The following is a 26,336-nucleotide window of genomic DNA, read 5'->3' as shown; positions in this document are numbered from 1 at the left end:
GCTTGCCCACACCATGTGATTACATCCCAAAATCCTAAAGGATGGCACTTGGAAATGAATTCCAAGCTTTGATAGCAGGTAATCATTCTGCTAGGGGAGCAGGGTTTCGGATCACATTGGGGGAATGGTACTACCCATGCAGGATGGAAAACCTGCCAGCAGGACAACTCCTACAGATTAAAATCAGCTTAAAATGTGGCCCACAATATCCAAATGGTGTAAAAGAACAAATAAATTACAACATTTTACTCCTATCTGTGAAACAGCATTCCTACACTGTTAAAACCTGCTATTTGACATGCCAGATGTAAAATCAGGGATGGTCTGAAACGTGAAGTTTGCATGGGCAGATTTTCAATGCTCAGAAACTATCCAGATTATCTTTACTTGTCTATACATTAACAAGTGATTAATCTGATTGCTGGAAATCAGACTGAATTCAGGTCAGCAGCCTTCTGAATTGTCTTGCAAGTGCTGGCAGTGCGAAAACAATTTTTCAAGTTTTATTTAAAATGCCTTTAACTTTGAGCTCAAGTGTTAAATTCCACATAAACCATGTACTTAACACACATGAAGGAACTTCATCACTTTATGCTGACGATGCTATAAACTGGGAAGATTAGGGAGGAGGACCTGGCTTCTGCTTCCTGTGCCATTGAAGTCTTTATTAAGGAATAAACCAGAAAATATCCCAGAAAAAATAGCTCAAAAAAAAAAAAAACAAAAAAACAAAAAAAACAAAAATCTGGTTGGATGGGGCTTGGAGCAACCTAGTCTAGTGAAAGGCATCCCTGCTGAAACAGAAGATCTTTAAGATCACTTCCAATCCAAATTCTTTTATGATTCCACTCTATGATTCTGCCTAAAAAACAAAGGCCCATCAAATCATCAATCCAGGTCACAAGATATTGTCCCAAAAAACTAATACATTTCCCAGTTTTGCAACAAGTAGCTGCACCTGTTAAAAATGCACGTCCCACACTGCACTATTAAACCTCATACATGGGGTTTAATTGGGTGTGACTAAGTCAGGACATTTGAACACAGGTGTCTCTTTCAGCAAATGTAAATAAAACTGGACAGTTTTCCCAGCACAGATGGCCAGAGACCAGGACTGTGCACTCCCTCTCTCCTCATGTCTGAGAATTTGATCCTGGAAGCCTGACTGTGGAGGCTGAAATCAACACCACCAGCTTGCAAGTTGTTTCTGCAAAGCCACATCTGGGAGAAGCCAAATGTGGGAATGGCACTGCAGTTCCAGCCAGAATCAAAGCTGAGCTTTCCCAAACACACCAGAACCACCAGGCAGGTCTTGTGGCTTCTAAACCCGAGTGTGCTCAGGTCCAGCTTCATCTGCTCTTCCCACACCATGTCCTAAGACAGTGGAATTCCTGCCTTCTGTTCCAGCCTGGTTTGATATTCCCCACACTGCTGGCACCAGCCCAATGCCTGCCTGCACTGCAAGGCAGCACCTCTGATGCCTTGGATCTTTACACAGCAGCGAGATGAGTTGTTTGAAAGCCTTCATGAAATTGTTAAGCAGATAGTTTAGACATTTTGATGAGGAGAGAAGGTTTTATTGTGACGTGACTGACAGTCTCTGTGAAGGGTATTTTACAGTCTGACTCTTATTACTAAAAACACCGTGACAGGTAGAACTTGATGTGGATGTTTAATGGGGAGACGAGGGGAAATTATGACAAAAAGAGATCATTAAACATTTTCCTTTTTTTAGAACAGTTAATTTCACACACAGAACTAGAATTTCTAAGTGGAGCATGCACCACTTAACAGAAGAATTTAGGGTAAGCCTGCTTTCTTTGTCTTGATATCTACTCTCAGTGAATGGGGAATAGGAGGAGTGGTCCAAGGACAGAGCAGAGAGAAAATAAGAATGAATTCAAGAAATGTGAGTTAATACAGAGGAAGGGAGAGGTGCTAGGAGGGAACTGAATTCCAGGGAAAGTGTGTGTCTGGAGCTCAGCTGCACACCCAGCAGAGGAAAACCATGGGAGAGCAGTATTTGCTGGGAAGGGATGCAGCAGAGAGGTGGGGAAACACAAGAATTACGTTGAGTAAGCAATCTTTCCATCCCAATGTCAGAGCAGCGCCTTGGCAAGCAGCCACTGCTGATAATTGAGTTCAGTGGGTCCGTTCCAATCCCGGGATGAGGCTCATTCCTTTCCGCCTCATTTGCTCCGTATTTACATTATTTGATATCAGAGATCATGAGGAGCCAGGCTATAAAGCACTTTGACACCTGCTGACAAACGGCCTCACACAATGGCACAGCATTGTTAAGTACATGAATACACAATTTTGAGCTCTCCTGCTCCTCCCTGACACCACCAGGGAGATGCTTCACACCTTCTGCCTCAGTGGGATCCCAAATCCATGGAGAAACATTTGTCCAAATGGTTCTGGTGCCTTAGGAAGCTGTATCTTAGTGACAATCAGTGTGAATTACACTGCCCAGTTTCAAAGCAGCCTCTGAAATGGGGATTCTGCCCTCAAGCCTCTACACTGTGGTGGCTCTCACCCCACCTAAGCCTAATGCTTAGAAGCCATCGTAGCTGCAGGTCATGTAAAATTCATCTGCAGCCAAAAAAGAACCACGTGCAGTTGTACATTTGTTTCCATCTGAGAGGGACACCTCATGCAATGGGAGGAATTTCACAGAATCAGAGAATCACTGAATGTTTTGGGTTGGAAGGGGCCTTAAAGATCATTTCATTCCAACCCCCTGCCATAGGCAGGGGATTCTCCCACTGGAGCAGGCTGTTCCACGACCAATCCAACCTGAGAAGTGGCCAATTCTCTCCACTGGCTACAGAGAGACAAGGCTGGAGGACACCTGGATGACCAATATCCCTCACTTTTCTGTTCAGAGACTAAACCTGCCTGGGAAAAAAAACAGAGGAAAACAATTCCAAGATGGAAACACCATCTCTGTCCAGGGGCTGTGGGCAATTCAGCCTGAATTCAACCAAAACTTGCTGCACTGTTATTAAGAGCTGAAAGTATTGTCAGCAGAGAGAATTCATGGTGCCTGAAACCTATCAGGAGCCACAAAAAAGTTCCTCACTTCATTCATCCATTATGAAATTACTGAAAGACCTCCTAATAAAGGAAATGTCCTTACATGTTTAAACCAGGTACATGAGCTTGATTATTTGCCCTCAGATTGAATTTTAGAGGTTTATATAATAATGACAGCTATAAATTGAAAACAAAATTATGGCAAGTGTCTCAATGACAGAGAGTCTCACACGTGGAAGGGTGAGCAATAAATCAGATGGGCAGTGGAATATTAAATTGCTAATTTTAAGAGCTATTGCTCTTTTTTTTTAATACATACTAATATAAAAAGATGAAACAGGATCTCAGCTACCTCCTTCTTGCTCTTCTCCTTTTCTTCATTAATTAACGTACAGAAGTTGATTAGAGAAAAAGCTTTAATCCCTTTAAATTTAACCATGAACTAGTGAAAAAAAAAAAAAAAGGTGCAACCAGCTTAGTGGAGATGGCAAATTAAAATTAAATGTATTTGATGATTACAGAGTAGGTTCCATGAGTCCTATATCTGACATCTGCTATTTACAGGACAGAGTAGTACCAGAGTGTCTGCAGACATGATTGCAAGCACTGCACACCCAGCCACACTGCAACAACCTAAATTACACACTGTACCCTGAGTGAAATTGAAGCATCACTGAAGGGATAATGAAAGAGTCACAGGAAAAGCACTGCAGAAAAATTGTACCACTGAACTATATGAAACACTACATGAAAAGTAAGTGAAAAATCAACTGCTACTCCATGCCCACAGATACCTCAATCAGCGATGAATGAGAGTTATTTCACCAGATTTTTGCAGGCAACATGAAGATGCCTCCCTGCTCCTACTGGCTCATGGTGAAATATTTCTGGCAGGGTTTGTTTGGTTGGTTGTGCAAAGCCCAGAAGTCACAGTCCACGTCCCCATCCAACTCCTTCACAGCATTTTTCTTTTTTATTCCACATCTTGGTCGCTGTGCAAGTCACCACATCCTGGTGCAAAAAGTCTCCTGTTCTTGAACACGGGTATCTTCCCCATGCTACTCCCACTACAATTCTGAAATTCTGAAGTTCTTTTCCTTGGTTTTTTTCCACTCTCACACAGACCCTCAGAAATATGAATTTTTTTGTGTAACCAAAGCAATTCAACAACTTCTTGAGGCATTTATAGCACAAATTTATATTGAATAGCATAACCCACCCTTCAACAAACACATACCTTGTTCTAAGGCATCTGTCACTTCTCTCAATCACTTGTTACCATTCTTTGGTATATTTTGGGAATAAATGCCTTTCAAAATGCCAATACACAGGATAGGAAGGGTATTTTTTGGCTACAACAGCATATTACCCCTATTTTTTAAAATATTTTACTGCCAAGCAAGGTACAGGACAGAAAGAACTGAGCTGAATTAAGCTTAATTTCTTGTATACTTAGAGCACTACAGAAATAATACACATTTGGGTACCAGAGGAACCTTTCTAAACCAGGCAGCACCTCAAGCATTAACAGGCAGAAGGCTTGCTGTCAACTCCTAACCACAAATAACACGCTTACAAATGGTGACTTGCCTAAAAATGAGTTAGAAAAGACAGAAAGGAGATTCAAGCAATGAATGAGATGGATATAAGTGACATCACAGTCCCCACCAGCCCATAACTTATCACTGACAAAAGTCACACCATGAGGAATGTATCAAATGTTACAGACAATAATAAAAGCCACAGAAGCTGAAAACCACACTTCCTTTAATGTGTATAAATAGGGGAGATACTTACACTTACAGGTTGACTTTTTGGCACATCATAAACACCTTCCTTCTTTTGGCTGGTAGGAACCTGCAACAGCAAAGGAAAATGAGGAAAACAAAGGAAAACTGAAAACTACAAAAGCAGCTTGAATGAAAAACTGCAAAGAGCAACTGCTATTTATGCACAGGGTGTACCTGAATGAGTAGTTTATTTAATACTAATTTTTAGTATTAATGAAATCGAGCATGGTTCCCTTCTTATCCAAGTAGGACCATTAATGGAGAAAAAACTGAAGAAATAAAACAGCTATCTGAATTTTTTACAGCCCAGCAGTGTTCTGAAAGGAGATTTCCATTCTCAAATAATTTTGGTTGCATGAAGCCCAGGTGTACTTGGAGCTCCTTCCCACTTAAATGGTTGTCTTTTCTTTAACTTGGGGGTTAGAGATGGGCGATGGAAGTTATGGTCAGGTGAGCTCATCATCTCCCCAGATGAAGAGACACAGAGCAGAGCTACCAAGGTGAGGGTAAGAGATGTTTTTACCTTGTGTCAGATTTCTTCCTCACAATTCATTTAATCATCTAAAAAGAGTCCTAATACTGCAGTGATGGGGCCTTGTGGCTGCTCTCTGAAATATTTGGTTAAAATGCTGCAATTTTCCTAAGGAATGAAGGCCTCTTGAAGCCTGACACAGGAGAGATGGGCAGGGGACAATGCACTTAAAACTTTGTGTGAGCCTTTAGTCGAGCCACCAGTCATGATTTATACCCAGGGGATTTATAACCTGCTCATGCAGACTCAGCTGCTTTGTAGTACTGGGCTGTGCTCACCCAAGGACCACTTGTTTGCATATTTATAGTTTGTGATTATATTTCCTTTCCTCCCTGGAAGCACTGAGTGTCCACTGAAAATGACAAAGCAAAGAGAACAGTAACCTGTTCTCATCAGCGGTGCTTTTCCACCAAACAAGGCACCCAGAGTACAAAAGTTACATTTCAGACAACAATGAAACCTCACAGGTCAATGAGATGATATTGTAAATATGATAAAATTATGATCTTTTTGTTTTCTAAGACAGTAAGTATCTTAAAGTTCTGATATTACACTCAAACTGGTCTAGGGGAAGCTGAAGAAATGTTACTTATTCATTGAGATATGCTATCATTTATTATTCTGTATAATATTCTGTATAAAAACACCTCTGTACTGTTGTACAGCCTTCACAAGAAACTCTGTGTTTTTAACTTGGTGCACATTGAAGAGTTTGTCAGGAACTCTCAAAGAAACTGAATGAACTTTGTGGAAGATCTCTTCTATTCCTATCCTTGGCTTTCTCTGGCCACTCCCACTAAAGGCAGTACCAATTCAGATACCTGAAACTGGTAAAAATTCAGTGCCATGGCAGTAAGAGTCTGGAAAGAGAGAGAGCTGGAGGGGACAGTGTGAGAGCAGGAATCAGGAGGGTCAATTTAGGAAGTCACTGGAAAGCTGAGTCTTCACAAAAGGAGGGGAAGATAAGGAAAGATAAACAGTTTCTGAACTTTCATTAGTGTGCATTTTTTTCTGTTTTCTCCAAAATCTTTCCCTTTCAGCCATTCTCCTTCCAAGCTTTCTGTGAAGTCATCCCAATTCACACCTCATCCAGACCTGACTGTGGACTGAGCATTCCCTGCACTATCAACCCCCCATTTTTCTACTCCAATTTATACTCAAAGAAGAGCTCCTTGCAACTCATATGAAGACAGAGAAACTTTCCTGAAAGCCATTTCTCCCTCCCAACTCAGTGCTGCCTGACCTGCTGTCTTTTCTTGCTGTGCACCACCACGTTTGTTTGCATCTCTGCTTACTCTGGGGGCTGCAAGGAATTGCTGTTTTTCCTTTGATTAGCAGCACCAGTAAGAGGTACCAGCTCTATTTCTGCTGTCAGCTCTGTCTCTGTGACAGGCTGTGAACCATCTGGATGTCTTTGCATCTTGCAGCAATAAAAGCACCACAGTCCTAAATCCCCAATCTCAGATTGTCAACTCCTCACGGAGCAGAACTTGCCTCTCCACAGAGACCAGGGCTGCCACACAAACACCACACCACCTCCCAAAAATCCCATCTCCACCTCTCCAGAGCACCAGGCAGCAGAGCAGCTGCTATTAAGCAATCTGAGGGTCGGTATGTGCTCAGTGATTGAGTCCTTGCCTAACAAATTATAGCAACTTACATAGATAATATTAGAAGAGCAGACACAGACACTCTTTGGGGTAATGTATCAAAGAAAGGTGACAGACAGAGAAAGAATGCTTAAAAAGAAAGTTGTGACCTCTATTATGCTAAAAAGAAATAGAAATTGTCACTTTCTGCACGTATCTTTCATCTGCAATTCCCCACGGGCTGGGAATCTCTTCCACCAAAGGAGAAGTGAATTTTTTGCATGCCAGCAAATGAAAAGCCAGAGCAGCACCAGCAGAAAGGTTTGGTGAGGCTGAAGCAAGGCAGTGTGAAGTTATTGAGCAGATATATGTTTAGCAATGTCTGCTATGGGGAAGGCTTCACAGTAAATAATAGAAGCTGCCACAAATATGCATCAAATTAAAAACAAACCCAAAAAACAACAAAACAAAACCATAACCAATCAACCAAAAGCCCAAAAGAAAAAGGATCTTTCTCAATTTTGTTTTAAACAGTAGCCTGATGGTTCTGAGATTACCAAGATCTTGTAAGAGAAACAATTCTGTCGGGATCTGAGTGTAGAATCTGAGGTGTGGAGACCCAGATTTGTGGAAGCCAAGAGCTCAGGAAGCCTGAGGGAGCTGGGACCTCATGGCTACGGGCCAGTCTGCACCTCAGCATCCATCAATTACAGACAGGCCAAAAAATGACTCCTAGCTCTCCAGTTCAGCACCTGCTGTACTCAGGTAGTGCCTGTAGTAAACACAGAGGAGAATGCTACATGTGAAGATCCAGAGTATGGGACATTAATCACAGGTGTTTTCTGTGACCACTGCGGGAAGGAAACACTTCATCACATCCAGATGCTGTCAAATAAAGCCTTGAGCAATTCTCTCTGGTGACTTAGAGGACAGTAACAGCAGTACCCTGAGATGAGACAAGGCCTCACTACCTGCTTTTCACCTTCTATTTCCATTTTATGGAAAAGAAACTGCCCAAGGAGTCCTGAAGTTCTCTGGGCTATTCCTCAAAACACAGTTCCAACTTCTTCCCTACCCACCAGTGATTGCTGGAAGATCGACAAACACTGGGAGCAACAGCCCCATTTTGCCTCCTTCCACTAGTAATTCTTTGAAGTGCCACTAAAAGCTCCACACTTTGATGAACAACAATCACCATTTTCCCCCCTCAAATCTAGTTCTCATGGGATTCTTGTTTCTAGCACAAACCTGACAACTAGACTAGCAATTTTTTAACATTTGCTGAGAATAGTCAAACTTTCAACACTGAAAATGTTCAGCCTTAGGCAGACTCTCACCTTGAGTGAGAGCTTTGCATGTCATGGTGTGGAGATGCAAAAAGCTGCATTTTTGAGTGTGAGTGGTGCCAGGGGAGCAGCAGGGAGAAATTAAATGAATCTCATATTAATGACCCTCTGATGGCATCTATAAGATGTCATTTTCTAACGTTTAACTTACATTTCTCTTTCCCAAGCAGCTTTTTATTTTAGCTTACAGCTACACTAGCCTCTCATCTTTTCTATTATCTTCCTACATTTTCTCATTACTTAATGCTTTTCCTTTTTGTTCTATCCTTGCTCCTGCCTACCTTACAATCTTTTCCTATAAGCAGATCAACCTCTAGTCCAGCTGGATGAAATGCTTAATCACTGCTGGAAACTCCTTCCTCTGCACACTGAACAATTTCCTCGAATCGCAATTTTCTCACAGCGCACAAGGATCTCCGTCTATCCTCAGATTTGCCTCTAGTATGTGATACAAAATGAATTACATTATATTTTAATAAACCTCGTACTGATCCCTTGAGGATAAATTGAACGACAAAAGATTATTTTATATTGCTTTCAATGCAGTTTTTTGTCAGTGTGAAGAATGTGAGCTTGGGCTTTAACATAACATATGCACTCTGAAAATAGTTTCCCTGGTCTGGGGGGATATCCCTTGAGAGCTCTGAGGTTTTGCTCAGTTATTTCCTTGGTTAGACAGAAACAAGAGCAGCATTCTAGGAATTGCTTGGACGGCCTGCCAACAAAACATCTTCAGCATGTTTCTCAGAATAGGTGTAAAAAATTTCAAAAAAATTAACAGGAAAAAAAAGAGAACCTCCATTTATCACCTCATATGGTGTACTCAAAAGTTTGTGAGTTGACAAAGTTAATATCAATTCGCAGAAGCTGATATGACAAACAACAGAAAAATCACATTGTGACTGGGCAGATAATGTCACCAGAATGAAATGCCAAGACAGTTTTGGTGATGGATGAAAACTACAAGCGAGCTATGTATGAAATGCACTTCCAGCAAACGCTTGCGGTCGTTGCGATGGGAACAGCGAGGGGAGAGGTTTTATACCTGATAAATGTTTTCCTCCGTTTCAGGCTCACGGATGGGCTCGTGTCCAGCCTCAAACACAATGTACTATGGCAGCAGCGCCAGAGAGGGACAGTCAGAGATGAAACAGAAGGGAAAAAGGCCGTTTGGAATTCCACGTCAAAACAAAGGCAGGCATTAAAGAAACAACTTCAAAGCACAGGCTGGCAGCAGGACAACTGGTTTGTTGGGAAGCACCAGGAAAGGTTGTTTCATATTTCATGAACAGGCCTAAATCGCCTCTTAATGATCATTAGAGCAACTCCCTAATTCTTTCTTGCCAGAGAGACTGCCTGTGGCCCAGTATTAATTTTCTGAAGGCAACGTGAATTTTGCCTCTTTGACATAATGGCAATTATTTCCACATATATTTATTATCTACGAATAAAAATGCTAAATCCAAGCTGGGAGAACGGGCTGGTGTGTGTGGAACAGGCCACACAGCAAGAGGCTGGCACAACACTTTTTCATTTTCAGGTTCTTGCTTTATTGTGAAGAGTACAGAACAAAACTCCTGACATTATAATAGCTGAACAGTAATTTAGGGCATCCTGACTCTTATCATCTTCCTTGCTGCACCTTAGGCTCTGTTCAATATTCACTAATGGTTGAATTGGATCCTTTCAGTGTGACTCCCACTGATATGCCTGAGTGGAAGAACACAAAATCTCCAGGAAAAAAAAATTAAACTATCACATATTTTGTTTCAGTACAAAAACACGAGAAGGAAATTACATCTTTTTCTTCTTCACACTCAGCAGGGTATTGGACATGAATATATTGACATATTTCTGATAATCATCTTTGCTCTCAGACATTTTTCTTGGATGGAGCAAGACTTAAATTTCAGATCTATTATTAAATCATAGCTTAAACACCAACAAGGGAGTGCATTACAACATCAATGCTAGTGTTGTTTTCTTTTTCCAAATATTCACCCTCTGAATTAAATTCTGGCTCCACAGAAAACAAAAACAAAATGTCAACTTATTACTATGAGGACAAGATGTCACCTTCCCTAATTCCCAGAACAACTCCCTTTTCAGTTAAGAGTTTTTATTAAAACTGATGACAAATCTCATTTTCAAACTTAAAGTCTGGATACACAAAGCCACATTTAAAGTAGCATTTATGACATATTTAAGCTAGTATTTCTATTCTCCAACTGAAATATTCCATTCCATACAGACATATTGTGCTATTACTTACAGCTTCATTTCTAAATATGCTACTTTCTGTGGAGGTTTCAAAGGTTTCTCACAAGACCTCTCTCAGTAAATTTCAAAACATCTTGTTCAAGGTTTTGGCTGTGTTTGAACATGTATCTAGTCATTTCTGAAACTCCAAGGCCATACAGCTTCAGAAATTACCTGGTATACAGGATCTTCTACATCTTCTTCCAAAATTGTCTACAGCAAAGTAAGAGGACAGGCAGTAAAAGCAAAGAACATAAACAGCAGAGATAAAAGAACTGTATTCAGAAATTAAAGGACAGCAAAGGAATAAGCAAAATGGGCAGGTAAGTTTATAGTTTTCTTTCTTTAGGATACAGATAAAGTCACATTATGGTACAAAGTAACTTTATTCAAGTTCCATCCGAGTTTAACAATCTGCACCTTGTTTGACTTGACTCAAACACACACATTCAGAAGTATATTGAATCTTCCTTTAAAGTATGAGACACTTAAATCCTGGCTCACAATACTTAAAACCTGGCTTACAATACTTAAAACCTGGCTTACAACACTGATCCCTCATTAAAGTTTTCCTTCTGAATTAGAAGAAACACTAAGCAGGAAATGAGGGGATCATTCCCAGCTGCTAACCAGGTTCACCACACCCCAGGGACAGCTTTCAGCTCAGTTTAATCCTAGGCTGGGCTCAGGACTGCTGCTGGGCTCACACTGGTCCTTGGGAAGCCAGCACTGCTCCAACCCACTGCTGTCACAAGTGCTGAGGATGCTCAGAGCCTCTCTGGAGCAACTTGGGAGGGAAACTCCAAGCCCAAATTTTCGTGGCAGTAGTCTAAGCTTATTGGTGTACCTGGTATACCGCCTGCTCACACTGTTTGTCCTTTTGTGCCTTTTTTTCCATTTCTTCCCTTTGTTTCAGTTCGTAGATGAGCTGAAACAGGTCTCGCAAGTCCAGGATTACAGGTTCAGCCTAAGGAAGCAAAAACAGGGTGGAGAATTTCTGTAGGGGAAAATAAACACCTCTTATCCCATCCTGCTGATAGAGCACCTCCACAGTGAAACTTTATAATACAGAGTTAATTTCTATCTCAGCACCCAGGCCTGGGTTAATTCCTGCTGAACTAACTATGCTTGAAAATTAATGATAATTATAGTTATGAATATAAAAAGCATTATGAATATAAAAGGCACATGGATGAATGTAAAGGCATATTTATTAGTGGTTTCTCAGCCACTGAAATTACAGTAGACTACACACAATGTGGGTTTCCATGAGTATAGGAACATAAACAAATTTATCTTCATCCAGTCTAGCTTAGCTAGAAAGGTGAACAATAACTAATTATAACAAAACACATCATAAAAAATAGGGAACAATGAAACACACTCCTTTTTGCCCAAGCTGGTTCCATTAATTTGCTATTTAAGATCCACAAAGACACTTGTGACCAGTTTAGCACAATCATAAACAACCCAAGACCAGCCTCTTGAAGAGCTTCTTACAAATGGCTTTTCAGCCGAGTTACAGGGCAGAAAATGACAGTGATTTGATACTTACTGCCTGGGCTGTTTTTATTGCCACAAATCTATGATTCCCCTCCTTTCCACACACATATCCAAACGCTCGGTGGTCTGTGATATCCTTTGCAATGTAGGAAATTTCATGAACTGCGTGGTGATGCTGGAGTAGCTAAAAAGAAGCAAACAACAGTAGAGAATATCCATCAGAATGTTTGATTAAAAAGCAGCATCATTTCTCCTTCACCACTTTATCTGGATCCCAACACATTCTGATATGAAAACCAATTAATATCTGAACTCTTTAAGCCTCTTTTTTCCTCAAAATCAATCAAATTTGACTTGCTGTTGTAGGTTGACTAAAAGCTTCCACTGATGATTTTTCTAGGCATCTTTAAGTGAAATATAATTAAATAAAAAATGTATTACCTAGCTACTACCTGCACAGCATCCCAGGCACAGAATCAGTATTTCTTGGTACATAAATAAGCAGGGGCTGCAGAAGCCTGTAGCTTCACACAGGGTGACTCCCAGGCCAGGCTGATCTGCAGAGCTCCAGCTGAGATCTCCAATACCTCTAGGAATCAGTACCAAACCTGCCTTATCTCCACAAAAATCAGCAACAGCCAGTGCAAGAGACTTCACTTCAAGCAGTAACGCAGCTCCAAATACTTATTTTCCTCAGAAAATGAATGTAAATGCAATTATTCAACTGGAAATCAATGCTGAATGTAAAAATCCACATTTTAGTTAAAATCTCACTTTGGTGCATTGCAATAATAAAAAGACTTATTTTTAACTGTGTGAGCAAAACTCTGTCGAGAGTCAGGACAGGAATTTGAGGCTCTCAGAAGCATCTCTTGCAGTGCCAGAATCTTTCACACTTTGCACTAAACAGCATTTTATTATCGTAATAACAGAGAAGTATTTCCACTTAAAATAATGTCCTTGTAAAGCCTATCTAAAACAATCTACTAGTTTCAATTTCTACCTTCTGATATATTGACCTACTGTTGTATCATCTCGGGATAAAGCTATTTCTGAGAGCAGGCAAAGCCTCCCAGAGAATTCTTCGGAGGTCCAGATTCCCGCTGGCTTTGCGAAAAGCACATCTTGAAAACCAGCATGGTACCCAGGCAATCTCTAAACAAGCAGTTATTTTTTGAGTTTAAAAAAGAGAAGTTAAAAGTTTTAAAATCCAGAAGGAGGGAGGATGTCTGTGTGAGGCAGGGAAAAGGCTGAGGGTGCGCAGGGCGAGGGACGGGACTGCTGCAGGGCAGGGAGTGGGATCTGGAAGGAGAGGCAGCCTGCAAGAGATGGATGGCTCCATATAAAACAAAAGACTGGACATGTTTCATTTTCATTTCACAGTAAATGGCTCTTAATGTCCCCATATCAAGATTGCTTGCTCGTGGCAGAGTTAAGTGTTGCCAGTGACTGCAGGCAGGACGTGGCTCAGCTGAAGGTGCACTTCAGACTCTCCTGACGTGTTGAGCGTTTAAAATTAATGATGGGATCTTACTTAGATAATACAGGGATATTGATTTATTAGGTTTTTTTTGAAAACCAAGTTACATGCTATCTGTTAGGATGAAATGAAATGTTCCCATCTCTCTATTCTGCATATGACAGGGAACGTTATCTCTGGCTCCTATTAAATCAAAGTTCTCTGACATTGCTTTATTGATTGCCAGGCAGCGTTTTGCACTGAAATTAAACTGTGATCAGATGCCTTCCTCATGGAATTAAATTTGAAGATTGTTCTACCATGGAAGAGTATCACCCACAAGGCAAGACAGCAGATGGAGACGCTCCAATTTATTTGGGAATCCACATTCACTGTTCAAAAATCGTTACATTTCCAACAGTTATGATATTTTACACTGTATCAATAGAAACAGAAATTAAGTAAAGGTGACTGCAATTATGCTTTTCTGTATTTTACTGGATGGAGTGTTTAGGGAGAGCTTTTCACTTGTTTGAGGGACACGGAGTTAGAACACACATGTGAAACCCAATGGTGCATGCACACATCTGTACTCAAAGGCAGATATAAACACACCTGTGTTTTCACAGCCCTCAGTTCACCTCATGTGTCCTCTCTACATATTCCAGTGATCCATTCTAAGCATTATTTACTGAATGCCTGGCTTTTTGCTCCTGCACAGCGGAAATGGGGCTCCTGTTGCAGTCAGGAGAGATTCACCCCGCAAAATGCAAGATCAGAATCCTGTTACTAGTGGCCACAAGCACAATAAAATAATTATTTCTCAACTTAGGGATGTTTCTGACACCCCTGTATGCCAATACTGATGGACTCCATCACACTCTATTTGAAGTTTTTACTCTGTGCTGAGAGCTGCTACAAACCATTTACCAATCCTTAGGTGAGGTACCAAATTGTTTTGGAGCACTGCAGCACGACAGAACAAATTATAGAGAAGACTTAATTTGTATTATGGTTCAACACAGTCAATTACATATCGCAGAGATTAGAAAGTAATTTAACATTTAAGTTTCAGTTGTTAAAAAAATCCACAGCCTCCAAATTATTTTAGGTCTCCTGTGACTTTAGTCACTGTTGCAAATGTTGGAGATTTTAAATGGAAGCACGGATAAAGTCTCAAACTGGGTAACAAGACATTCTTGTGATGCATGAGTTCTTTTTCTTAGGCTAAACACAATGGCATTGTCATATTTTATTCATATACTGAGATGTTTTTGCCTGGTGTTAAACTCAAAAGTCCAAAATATCCATCTGCACCAAGCCTGCTGCCTTTCCTCTTCCCCTGAAGTTTACTCTGGTCTCTCCCACCAGCTATTGTTTCCTCTCCTTTTCTCCATTCCATCCCCTGCTTCTCCTCTTCCCCCAGGTCGCTCCCTGTACATCACACTGAATTGATTTAGCTGCCTCTGAGATCTGTAGCATTTCTAATTTCCCTCAGGCTGCTTGGCACCTATCATAAATTTTTTCACCCCTTATCCTCATCTTGCCCCTTTATTTCCATGCTGTAGCCTCCAGTGCCACTAAATCAATTAAGTCAATCAATTAAGTACTTGGAGGGTCCAGCAATCATGTCAAAAATGTGAGTTAGATGGCATGAGAAAGTCACTGCTTTACTATCGCTATTTCTCTTTTAATGAGGTTGTCTATTTAGTGGAGCCTGGGGCACAGTGTTAAGAGCCACAAAAACAAAAAAAAAAAAATATCCTGCAAGCTGCAAATCCTCCTGGAAAAGCTGCCCCACCACAAGCAGGAGGCTTGTTCCACACAGTATTACATCCACCAGGACAAGGCTCACAGGGATTGGGGTTGCACAGCCTCTCACCCTGGAGCATGCTGAGACTGCTTTCAGAGAGCTGGGATCAACTGGGAGCTCCACAATGGATGCTGGGATGTGGGATGCACATGGACCAAGCCTATTCCTGCCTATTCACACTGGAATAAGCAATAAAACATTTTGCCTGTATAAAATCCCTGAAAACCTCAGTTACCCACCAAACTGCAGAGTCCTTAATGGATTCATAATAAAATAACTTTATGGACCATAGTTTCAGCCATGATGCAAGTTCCCTGAATTCCAACTGGGACTGCTCAGCAGCACATAAGGAAACTAGGCCGTGTCTATTTAGGAAGACCACGGGGGAAAAAAATCCCAGAAATTGAACCTAACAGGGAAAATGAATGGTAAAGCCTCACACCAAGAAGCTCAGCGAGCCCCACGTGTGACAGGACATTGACCATTACTTACTGAAACACGTCCAGTGAAAACAGTGAATTGCAAAAGATGGGACTGGCTCTGAGGTGAATTTTATCTCCCAGCTGCAAGAAAATACTGGGTGGCACAGGAGGTTCTCCTTTGCTGCACCCAGGAGGCTGCTGTGCTCCTTAACAGGGCTGAACATGCAGCACCTGGTCCAATGCTCCTCATGGCCACTTCCTTACAATTCCTGTTGGTTTTAGCTGGTATTTGCAGGGATCATGGGGACAACAACACGCCACAAGCACTTCCTTAATTGCTGTGTTTGTGCTGCAGTGCTGCTCTGCTGTTCCCTCAAAATGCACTTAGCAGAGGTGGAGTGGAGCTGCTCATCCCCACCATACACACCCCACAGTCCTGTAGGTGCCCATGGCACCAGGGTTGGAATTAGGTGATCTTTAAGACCCCTTCCAACCCAAACCATTCCATGAAATGAAACACCTGAATTCTCTACTGCAGATTCAAATCTAGTTTTGTAACTTCTGAAAGTTTTAAGAGATGAACAGCAGTCCCTGTTTTTAGACAGCTAAAAAAACACCACTGTTAAACCCCCAAAACCTCTTCCTGACATAGACTTTTCCCTGGTACCCCTTAAGGTGCATGGATACCTCCCAAGCAGTTGTGAACCCTTTCACTTCCCCTCCTTCTAGAGAAAAGTGCATTTCAGTGGGACTGTGTGCACACAATTTGGAGGAAAAAGTCAACAGTCTCAAATGTCAGAGTGAAATGAAAAACACATCAATAAATTGCATTTGCATCACAAACTTTCTCGTGCTGTTTTCTGGAACTTGGTATTTGGATGGCAGATGGGGTGGCAAGACATCAGCCTCATGAGATAAGGCAGGGCATGAGCAGATGGGGAAATGAAACAACCACTGCAAAAATTCTCAGTTTCATGTGAAATAGCAGAGAGGAGACAGCTCAGTGTTATTTCAGAGCTACAGCTGCCAACAACTTCAAACTCCTTGCAAATTACTACTGGACACAGCACAGGGTGACTGAGAAACATCTTATTTCCCATCTGACAGCCCTTCCCTACTGTCATGAACACTTCAGTCACATGCCCATGGAGAGGGGACAGAACAAACAGTATATGACAGATCACTGTAATCTGCCTTAAATGTGATAGTGCTTAGTGTGAGGAAACACTTGATAGCCCAAAAAAATCTGTTACATAAACATTTACTGCAACATGAGGAAAATTTTATCAGGTTTGATCTAGGAAAGGAAGAGAGCTGTAGAGTTTAGGCTTAGCAAATTATCACAATACTAAATCCCTACAAAGGAGTTTTGGAACAAAGCATCATTCCAATTCAGCTTTCAAAAAGAAATGTCACACATGAAAACCTGCAAAGCAAAACCCACTGGAAACCTCTTGCAGTTATGGAGATTACAGTATTGGGAGACATTTCCCAGCACTGGCCAAGACCATCAGCTTTGGTCATAAAAGAGCATAAACTGAAAAAAAAAACCCATGGAATGGGGGCTGAACCCTTCCCCCTGAAGGAGACTGAAAATGAAAAGTCCAGTCCTGAATCTGTTTGAGCCAGAGCCACTCATGGAATGTAGGCTGCACAATAACTGACTTTCCTTCTGCAAGAATACCCCACCCCAAGAACAGGAGCAGAAAAGGAAAATGTGACCTCCAGAGTGTTCCCCAAGCCTGAAGAGCCCTCTCAGATGGCAGCCTGTAAGGATGGCTTCACAATGAGAAGAAAATAAATCTGTCTAATCCCCGTGCTTCCTCCACACACACTGATTTTGCAGACAATAACCTGAGGAAAGACTTTTCCAAGTGCCAGCTACTAAAAGGCGTCTCAGTGCACAAGCTCTGCAATAAAAACACTTGGCACAAAAAGCTCACTTTGAGATTATATGCAGATCAAAGCTTGGTCTGTGTAGCACAAAGGGGCACATGAAATATGGTGCTGATAAAGAGAAGAATCAAAACAGATTTAGCCCCAGCTCTTGCAGACTCAGTCCCTCCAGGGGGGCAGTCGTCTGGCTGTGACACAGCACAGCACCCAGAGAAGTGTAAATTTAATTTCCTTTTAATAACAATAACTAACTCATAAGATCCATTCTCTTCCTGCAGCCAAGGAGACTGAAGAAAAAAACCCCCAGATTATGTGACTTCCTGAGCTTAGCAGCTGAGTCAGGAGGGAGCAGAGTCAGTGAGCAAGATCCTGTGTGAGGATAAGAACCTGCTCAAATCCAGGGCTACACTAAGCTCTACCTGTACACTCTATCCTAAATAAAGGCAAGTACTTCCCAGGAGCACCCCAGGTAAGTGCCTGTTTGGTTGGACTCAGGAAAAAAGGGCTTAAAAGGGTACTTGGGCCACAGCTAAAACCCAAATTAATCCTCACCATTCCCTTTGCTTGATGAAAAAAGCATGCTGCTGCTGCCTTTATCTCACCTGGAGAGCCAGAGTGGGAAATTCCAAAGAGAGCAAAGGTGAGTGTCCTTGTGGGTGCCTCTGTGACAGACACACCCAGTGATGCTCTCAGCTGGTGAGGCCCTGTCCCCAACCCCAGAGTCAATTAAGGCAGCAGGACATGGCTCTGCCAGCACAGCAGCCTAATTGTGATGAATGGATCTCTGATATTGAGCTGGCTGGATGCTCCAAGAACCTAATTTGTGAAAGAGAACAGCACTAAGGTAATAAACTTCTGTCCAGCTCTCATAATTTGTAATAATGTCTGACAAAGACCAGATATGAATTTAGTTATTGGTCATTGTCTTCAGAAGCAAATGCTAAGTTGCTCATGCAGAAGATCCATTTATGAGATATATGAATTTGGAAAGGGGCAAAACAAAACTGGAATGCACATATGGCCAATTTTCCATCTTCACTTCAAATGCTTTTCAATTTCTTATTGTATCAGGAGTGAAAGTAGCTAGTTAAACCCAAAACCCTTGTCCAATTACTCTGAAGCCCAAGTTATCTTTTAAATATTCACTTGCAAATTTTGTTCTAGGACAAAGAAAATCCTAAAGGGCAAGGAAACATTTTCAGAGAGCTTTGGAAAGACAGATGTGCTACACTGAGGCTGAGATGCTGGGCCTCCCACGGGTCTTATACTAACTCCTTATTGTTCTGCATCTGACACAGCCACTGCTCTATCAGGATGGTTAAAGCAAAGGATTTGCACAGCAAAACCAAGAAGCAGCAGACCTCATCCTTGATACTGAAGCCAATGGCCCTAATCCGCTCAGCAAAGCAACATGCCCCAAATTCCATCAGCAAGGAGCACCTACAGGCTGCAGGGCATTGTTTTATGTTGCCATCTCACTGCTTCAGTGTGCTGTACAAGGAACAGCCCTTGCCTGTAAGTCACTGTCACAGTCTTTGGGACTGAACTGCTCAGTGGTCACTGTGGGATTCCCAGGGCTGTAACACATCTGAGTGCTTTCCCCCTGAGCTCCCACCTCACCACCCTCTGCAAAATGGTCAGTGGATCAAAACAGCCATAAATGTGCCAGTATTGTCCTCTACTCTCAAGCCAAAGCTTCCATATAGCTCAAGTGCAGCACCTTTGACCATGCCTTGTATTTTTTCCTGATAGACTCTGTAAGACTCATTGATTAAATCTTGAATTTGAGGGAGCACAATATTCTGTAATGAGACAGTTTGCTGCAGCATCACTGAACCTCTCCATATTTTTACTGTGTTCATCTTTACAGCTTGTGAATGTCCTTTGAGCAGCCCTTACTTTTTACAAGCTTCTTTTGTTCCTTTACACCGATATTCCTCACCCTCCTGAAATGCTTTTGATTTACATGAACAGCACAAGCAATTCCTTCATACAACTCCTAGGAGATTTGGAAGTAATTTTTTTGGCTTTAGCTGTCTCAGATCTTAACTGCTTCAGATTCAGCAAGCATTACCAGCCACCCTCTTCTTGTAGCCTGTGATTTGAAAAACTCCTCAGCGAGAGGCAGCCGCTGATTCTCTTGATTTCTCATGCAACCCCTATAAAGCAGAGCTTGAAAAGATCACAAAAACCATACTCAAATTTAAGTTGCATTGGATAGTCATCAAACAGAAACTTCCTTGGACCATAAATCCACTTGCACAATGTAAGAAACTTTACTGGAAAAGGGGAAAAAGGACAAGAGGGATTTATTTTATATTTATCTATCTATCTCCCAGATACTCTCCCTAATTTAGTAAGACTTTAAAGGGTGCTGAGAGAAAGCACAGGTACAGGGAAGAACAAGAGCAGAAAAAGATTCTATGAATTCACAAGCTGTGTACAACCAGTATGTTGTGTTCATGAGCCAGTTGAAAATGATGCAAAACAGTTGAGAATTTCACATGACACAATCTTGGTATTGTTCAAATACAGAGGCTGATTTCATAACCAGAAATTAACCAAGGTACAGAAGCAAGAAGCCCTGTGTTCCACAATGACAGACTGCTTTCAGTGGCTGTTGATGGACTTGGGGTACCTGCATGTCACCAAAGATGACCCCGTAGTGATGAGCTTTACAATTCAGAAACAGCATCATGAACAACCGATCCTGGTCATAAAGACCAAACCATTTTGTTTTCAGTTTCCCTACAGAAAAAAAGAGAGGAAACCTTTTCCTCTGAGTTACAATTGCACATATAAGCAAGCTTCAGACAATCCCATAAATGGGATCATTCATCAATAAATCCTTCATTTGTTCAGGTCCCACAGCAGACACTTCACCTCGGATATAAACCATCCGTAGCAACATGACAAGTGTGTGTGCAGTACTTGAGCCCTAAGATAAGAATAAAATGAAATGTAAAAGGCAAACCTCAAAGAGACTCTGAAGCAGAATAAAGAACTTGCAGGTAATTTTTTGCTCTATTTTCTTTTTCTTTTCACCTTGCATTATCCCAAGGTAGAATTCCTGAAACTGCCCTTGGCAGAGGCTTGGCACATCATGTTCCAAGAGTTCTATATTTCAACTCAGGCAGTGGAGACTGTTTTTAAGCTCTGCCCTGGCACCTTTCAACAGCAATCCCTACAGCTCCCATGTGCACACTGTAATGCCCAGAGTTGTTTCTTCCCTGCTCATTTTCATGTAAAGTAGGATGAATGTTTGGTTTTAGTCTGCTGCTGCTAATTGAAACCTCGAAAAGCAAACTTTGATTAAGGCTCCACACGCAGACCTGGCCACGAAGCTGAAAGCATAGATCAACTCTGTTGGCTTTTCTGTCTCCCTGCCTTGCTTTTCTGTCCTGGCCACGGGTGTCACACACAGGATCCGCCTTCCAGAAAAGCTCCCTGGCAGTGCTGCCCTCACCTTCTACTGAAATGCAGGCAGCAAAGCCTTTCACAGCCCTGAATGCTGCCTTGTTTCCTATTTATTCCTTTCACTCTCACCCCTCTGCAGCTCCTGCACACATCTTGCCTTCTCTTCTCCCCATTGAACCTGAACTTACTCATTTCTGCACCCGCACTGCTCAGCACTGAGCCTTGTGCATGCACAGGTTATGCTCACACGTGCCTTACACTTTAAAATACTTCCAAATTCCTGTATCACTCACAGGAAAGCATTTGGCTAATTAAAGATCGCAGAAGGCTGCACATAAAACCTTTTACAAACCAACTCAGCCTTTTTAAAAGCAAGGACATAATAAAAAAAATTGGATTCAAATCCGTATTTTGACTATTTAAAAAGCAAAAAAAAAGTACTTTGAGCTATGCAGAGCCCGGGCTGGGAGCCATATGCAATATTTTTAGACACCCAGATTTCTTATTTGCTTTAAATGTCAGGGCACTCTAACTAATTAGTGTTCTGCCTCACCTATTCACAGTGCTGCCTTTAAAGCCAGCAGGAATGCTGCTGCCTGTTTCACTGGGGATACGATGAGGATGATGTGGAATGAGGATGGGAACCACAAAGGATTAGGAAGTATTAACAGCAGAGAGAGGTAGGATGCTACAATTCAGGGACACAAGAGGCACTGCTGTAATTCCACAACTGCCACCACGTGCTGGGAGCACCTCGGGAGATGCTGTTCCAGCCCCTGGGCTCCCCTGACACATGGGCTGCCACATGCTGAGCACACAGAGCACCCACCAGAAAGGTCAGCAGTACAGGGATCTCATTTGGGAAGACAACTTTTACAAGCGGTTCTTTTTGTACTAAGCAAAGATCTACTGGTATGTGAAATTTATGGCTTATTCAACTGAAAGAGAGGGATGAAAGCAGGTATTTGTGTTTGCCATCCAGTGGCAGTGGCCTTTCCTCTTCTCCTTGCACAGGGAACTTATTACATAAACTAAGAGGGATGAAAATTCATCCCCATGGACTGTCAGAGTGAACAATGCTTTTGCTGACTTCCCTGTGTTCCTGAAGGCAGAACATCACCCAATGACTTTACTTCCAGTATGTATCTATTACTATCACCCTGCAAACTCCATGTACACTTAAAGCAATCCTTTCCTTTAGTTTCCCCCTCTAATTACCCTTGACAGTGAAGGACACCTGCCCCACTTTCATCTGCCCCCACAACTGGAGAGCCCGCGAGGCAGCACAGGAACTCAGGAGCAGTGACAGTGCTATTGCTCCTACCAGGGCAAACGCAAAATTGCAGAGCAGCCCACCAGATAAAAATGCTTTGAATAGGAAGGAAAATCACCAGCACTCCTGGGGTGTGATGCTTCCCAGCTATCTCCAGGAAAAAAAAGAGTGGATTTCAAAGGGGGATGTAACTTTCTGTTCTGGCACCTGCTGAATGTCCCCCACTGCTCTCCAGGGAGGTTTCAGAGCATCTCAGCTGCCTGTGCTATTATTATGTCAGCACTTCTCTTGCTAAATCCTTTCCCAAGCAGTCTGAAATCCTGCCATTGTAATTCCAGGTGTGCTGAAAATGGGGCTGAAATTTTCTTCTACTGTGTGATGCATTAACCTGGCTTAAAAACACCAGGACTTGCACACAACTCTCTATTTTGGGTGCTCTTCTTATAAGACAAAATTGTAGCTGGAGAAAAAGCAATGTGGCTCTGCTGGAGATTCATTTATCTGGATCACAAAAGGGAAGTGAATACAGGCAAAAAAATCCCAATATAACTGTATACTTGGAGTTTTCTGCCATGGGACAATAGGGGAGAGATGCTGTGCAGCTCCACTACACAACAGGATCCAGAACAACAAATAAACTGATTTTCAACTTCTAAGAAAAATTCACCCCAAATTTTGGTTAAGCATACCAAGCATTGAAATTAATAAAAACCACAAGTGTTGGCATAGTAATTTTTACAACAGCAGCTCTATAGACAGAGTACCCACCCCCATATGCAACGGAAGCCAAATGGTAACTGGGGATACATTAATATGCCTAATATTTACTGTTTGGAAGTGTTACTTACCACTGCTATAACTATATAACAGTGAGACTCTCCATACCACAATGCAGAATACATGTAAGCAGTATTTCCCTTTCTTAACTCAATCCTGGGGTGCTTGGATTAAACATCAGGAGGCCAAATGAGACTATCACTAAACTCATAAAATCTCATTTTCTGCCTTTTGAAAGCAATCAACTTTTTACCCTTTTCACACTGGAAAAAAATACAGCTACAACAAAATTGCACAAATTATTTCAGTTTGGATAATGTGTCTGGAATAGCTTTATTTTATCTTCATGCCCATTAGGGTCAGAATTCTCACAAGGCAGTTTCTGCATATCCTGACTACAAGCAGGCTGGACTCAGCTCTAGACCAGAGCTTTTCCCTTTTCCAGGTGAAAGGAAGAGACATCTGAGCCTCAAATCAAATCTCTAGATCCCCAAAACTTCACAATATGCACAATCACACCCATATTTTGCTTTTTTGGTTCTTTTTTTCCACAGTAACTGCCATGAAAGCTAAGGCTTTTAAAACCCTCATTCAGCAAACTGAGCATCTAAAAAACAGAACTCCACGAGCTTGTGGCTATTAAAAATCCCTGTGGAGCACTGTGAACCATCCAAACTGCCCAGAGCCCAGTTTGGAAGGCCAATAATTAATGAATTACAATAGTCAATAAGGGATGTAATTAAGGAACTAGATTCTTCTGACATTTACATTTTGCTAGCTGCCACATGTCCATGAAATGTGTTATTGTTTCCCTTCTGAAGTACCAGGGTCTATAAATACCTTTTAAGAATCATACGCAGATTTTTAAGTCGTCTCCTCTGCCATATTCTAATTAGACACATTTATTGCATGTCGAAATGCCATGTTTTACTGGTCATATTTACAAGCAGAAAGATGGAAAGTATCAAGGAGCAGGGCTTGACTCCCAGTCAGCTCAGAGTTATCTTCTGCAGGCAGAAGCTGTGGACAATGCACAAAGAAAGGCCCCACATGTCACCATTTTCAAATCTACGTGCAAAATATGACTTTGTTGTTTTACACTTATTGCTCTTTATTGTTTGTATGTATTATTTTTTTATACTGCAGCTCTTACAAGTCCTCAGCATAGTCCAAGACCAAACATTTCTTACAGAAGTTCCTATAAATACATAATACTGATGAAAGAAAGAAAGAAAGAAAGAAAGAAAGAAAGGAAGGAAGGAAGGAAGGAAGGAAAGGGAGGAGGGAGGGAGGGAGGGAAGGGAAGGGAAGGGAAGGGAAGGGAAGGGAAGGGAAGGGAAGGGAAGGGAAGGGAAGGGAAGGGAAGGGAAGGGAAGGGAAGGAAGGAAGGAAGGAAGGAAGGAAGGAAGGAAGGAAGGAAGGAAGGAAGGAAGGAAGGAAGGAAGTGTCGGAAGGAAGGAAGTGTCGGAAGGAAGGAAGTGTCGGAAGGAAGGAAGTGTCGGAAGGAAGGAAGTGTCGGAAGGAAGGAAGGAAGGAAGGAAGGAAGGAAGGAAGGAAGGAAGGAAGGAAGGAAGGAAGGAAGGAAGGAAGGAAGGAAGGAAGGAAGGAAGGAAGGAAGGAAGGAAGGAAGGAAGGAAGGAAGGAAGGAAGGAAGGAAGGAAGGAAGGAAGGAAGGAAGGAAGGAAGGAAGGAAGGAAGGAAGGAAGGGGAAAGAAAGAAAGAATTAAAAGGAAATGCTAGCAAGTTTATATTTAAATTGCAACCTTTGAGAGCTAAAGGCCAGATGCCCCTTGGGACATCTCTGGGATGCATGAATACAGCTGCTCCTCAGCATCATCAGGTTTAAAACAAGTTTCTAGCATGGGAGCATTTTAAAGAAAAAATGAGGTACTGTATGAATATGTGCAAAGAATTCCTCCAAAAGATGATGGGCAGGGTAGGAAGTGATCTATCTGGGAGTCATTTATTAAGAAAACTGAATAAATGAATGGTGAAAGTTGGTACTATGGATTGACTCCTCAAAAGCTGATGAAGAATAAAGGCAGCCACGAAGAGCCTGGAAAAAAACAATTCAGCAATGGGGTGATAAAAGAGAGAAGGCAGATTCAGCCCAGGAATGCAAAGGGAAGTGTGACATGATCAAAAGAATAAGCTGAGGCAGCAATCCTGGCAGTCACAATGGATTTCAAAAATAAAAGTCAAATTTGTCAAGGACAAAGAAAGGGATAACAATTGAGACGCAAGATGAAGAGAGTCAGGACTGGGTTTTAACTCTCAGTGTGAGAGCAAATGCTGTATTTCAGAGCAGGTGAGAAGAATTCTGCAAGATCTGCAGTTACCCTGGGTGTGGCAATGCAAACACATCACCAGTCAAACAGGCTGCTGAATTTACAAGGCTGAATAAGAGATGATGCTGATATTTTGCTCAGCTCTCTGAAAAGGAGGTCAGAGAGAGACCCCTGGGAGTCAGGATTAGAAGGCCTGGTTTAGCCTCACTGAGCTTGAGCCGTTGGCTAAACATGCAAGGAGAGGGCTGGAGAGACACATCAAGATTGGAGCAGAAGATAGAGCTGGCATCACTTGGTTTGACACAATTACCAAATTTATGTTTGCAAATGAAATAACTCTGGCAAAAAGCACAGCAGGAAAAAAAAAAAAGAAATCAGGGACAGAGAGCACACAGGAAATCCCAGATGAAAACTGCAGGAGAGGATCTAGGAAAACAGGTAAAAATCCAGAGACAAGAGTCATGGAGATCAGCTGAGAGGAGTTTGTGTGGAATCTGCTGATGGGGTAAGATGCTCACAGAGGGCTGCACCTGAGAGCAGCCAGAGAGAGGAACTTTGGGAAGTTTCAGAGACGTGAAGGGGACAAAAGCCACCGTGGGAGCCCCAGGCAGGGACCACCAGCATCCTCTTGGCCAATCCCACCCTCTGGCAAACACTAAACTCAGTGAACTCCTCACCCCATCTCTCCTGCTCACTGCGGAGTGAGGAGAGAGCAGAAGAAATTAATTCCTTCTTTGATTTCTATTTTTAAAGCCTCAGAGATGCTCAGTGAAAGAGACTCTGACAGTTTGACATTTCATCTGCTCCAGCACATGTGCTTCAAGGAATAACTGCAGATCCTTGATCGTACCTCGATTTCTGGTCAGGGATGCCAGAACCAACAGATTTCCAGCAAAGTCAAGAAGTACCTTTGGTACATTTTAAACGAGGCCT

General features: G+C 42.0%; 1 protein-coding gene across 26 annotated transcripts in view; it reads right to left on the bottom strand.

Annotated features, from left to right (window-relative positions):
• DAB1 (DAB adaptor protein 1) overlaps window positions 1-26,336 on the bottom strand; it is a 414,543-nt gene that overhangs the window by 24,348 nt on the left and 363,859 nt on the right. For 21 of the 26 annotated variants that reach the window (XR_005257831.1, XM_038144728.1, XM_038144725.1 and 18 more), the window contains 5 exons: window positions 12,111-12,242; window positions 11,403-11,522; window positions 10,730-10,768; window positions 9,342-9,407; window positions 4,837-4,896 (listed from right to left, as the gene is read on the bottom strand). Coding sequence is in view for 25 of the 26 variants with exons in the window: in XM_038144728.1 (XP_038000656.1) it covers window positions 4,837-4,896; window positions 9,342-9,407; window positions 10,730-10,768; window positions 11,403-11,522; window positions 12,111-12,242 (417 nt within the window). In the remaining variant the exon portion in view is untranslated. The remainder of the gene's footprint in view (window positions 1-4,836; window positions 4,897-9,341; window positions 9,408-10,729; window positions 10,769-11,402; window positions 11,523-12,110; window positions 12,243-26,336) is intronic. The other 5 variants (XM_038144711.1, XM_038144714.1, XM_038144732.1 and 2 more) reach the window with 3 other exon arrangements.

The sequence above is a fragment of the Motacilla alba genome, chromosome 8 (genome assembly GCF_015832195.1).
Source record: "Motacilla alba alba isolate MOTALB_02 chromosome 8, Motacilla_alba_V1.0_pri, whole genome shotgun sequence".
NCBI classification, from domain to species: Eukaryota; Metazoa; Chordata; class Aves; order Passeriformes; family Motacillidae; genus Motacilla; species Motacilla alba.
This window is presented reverse-complemented; position numbering and strand designations above follow the sequence as displayed.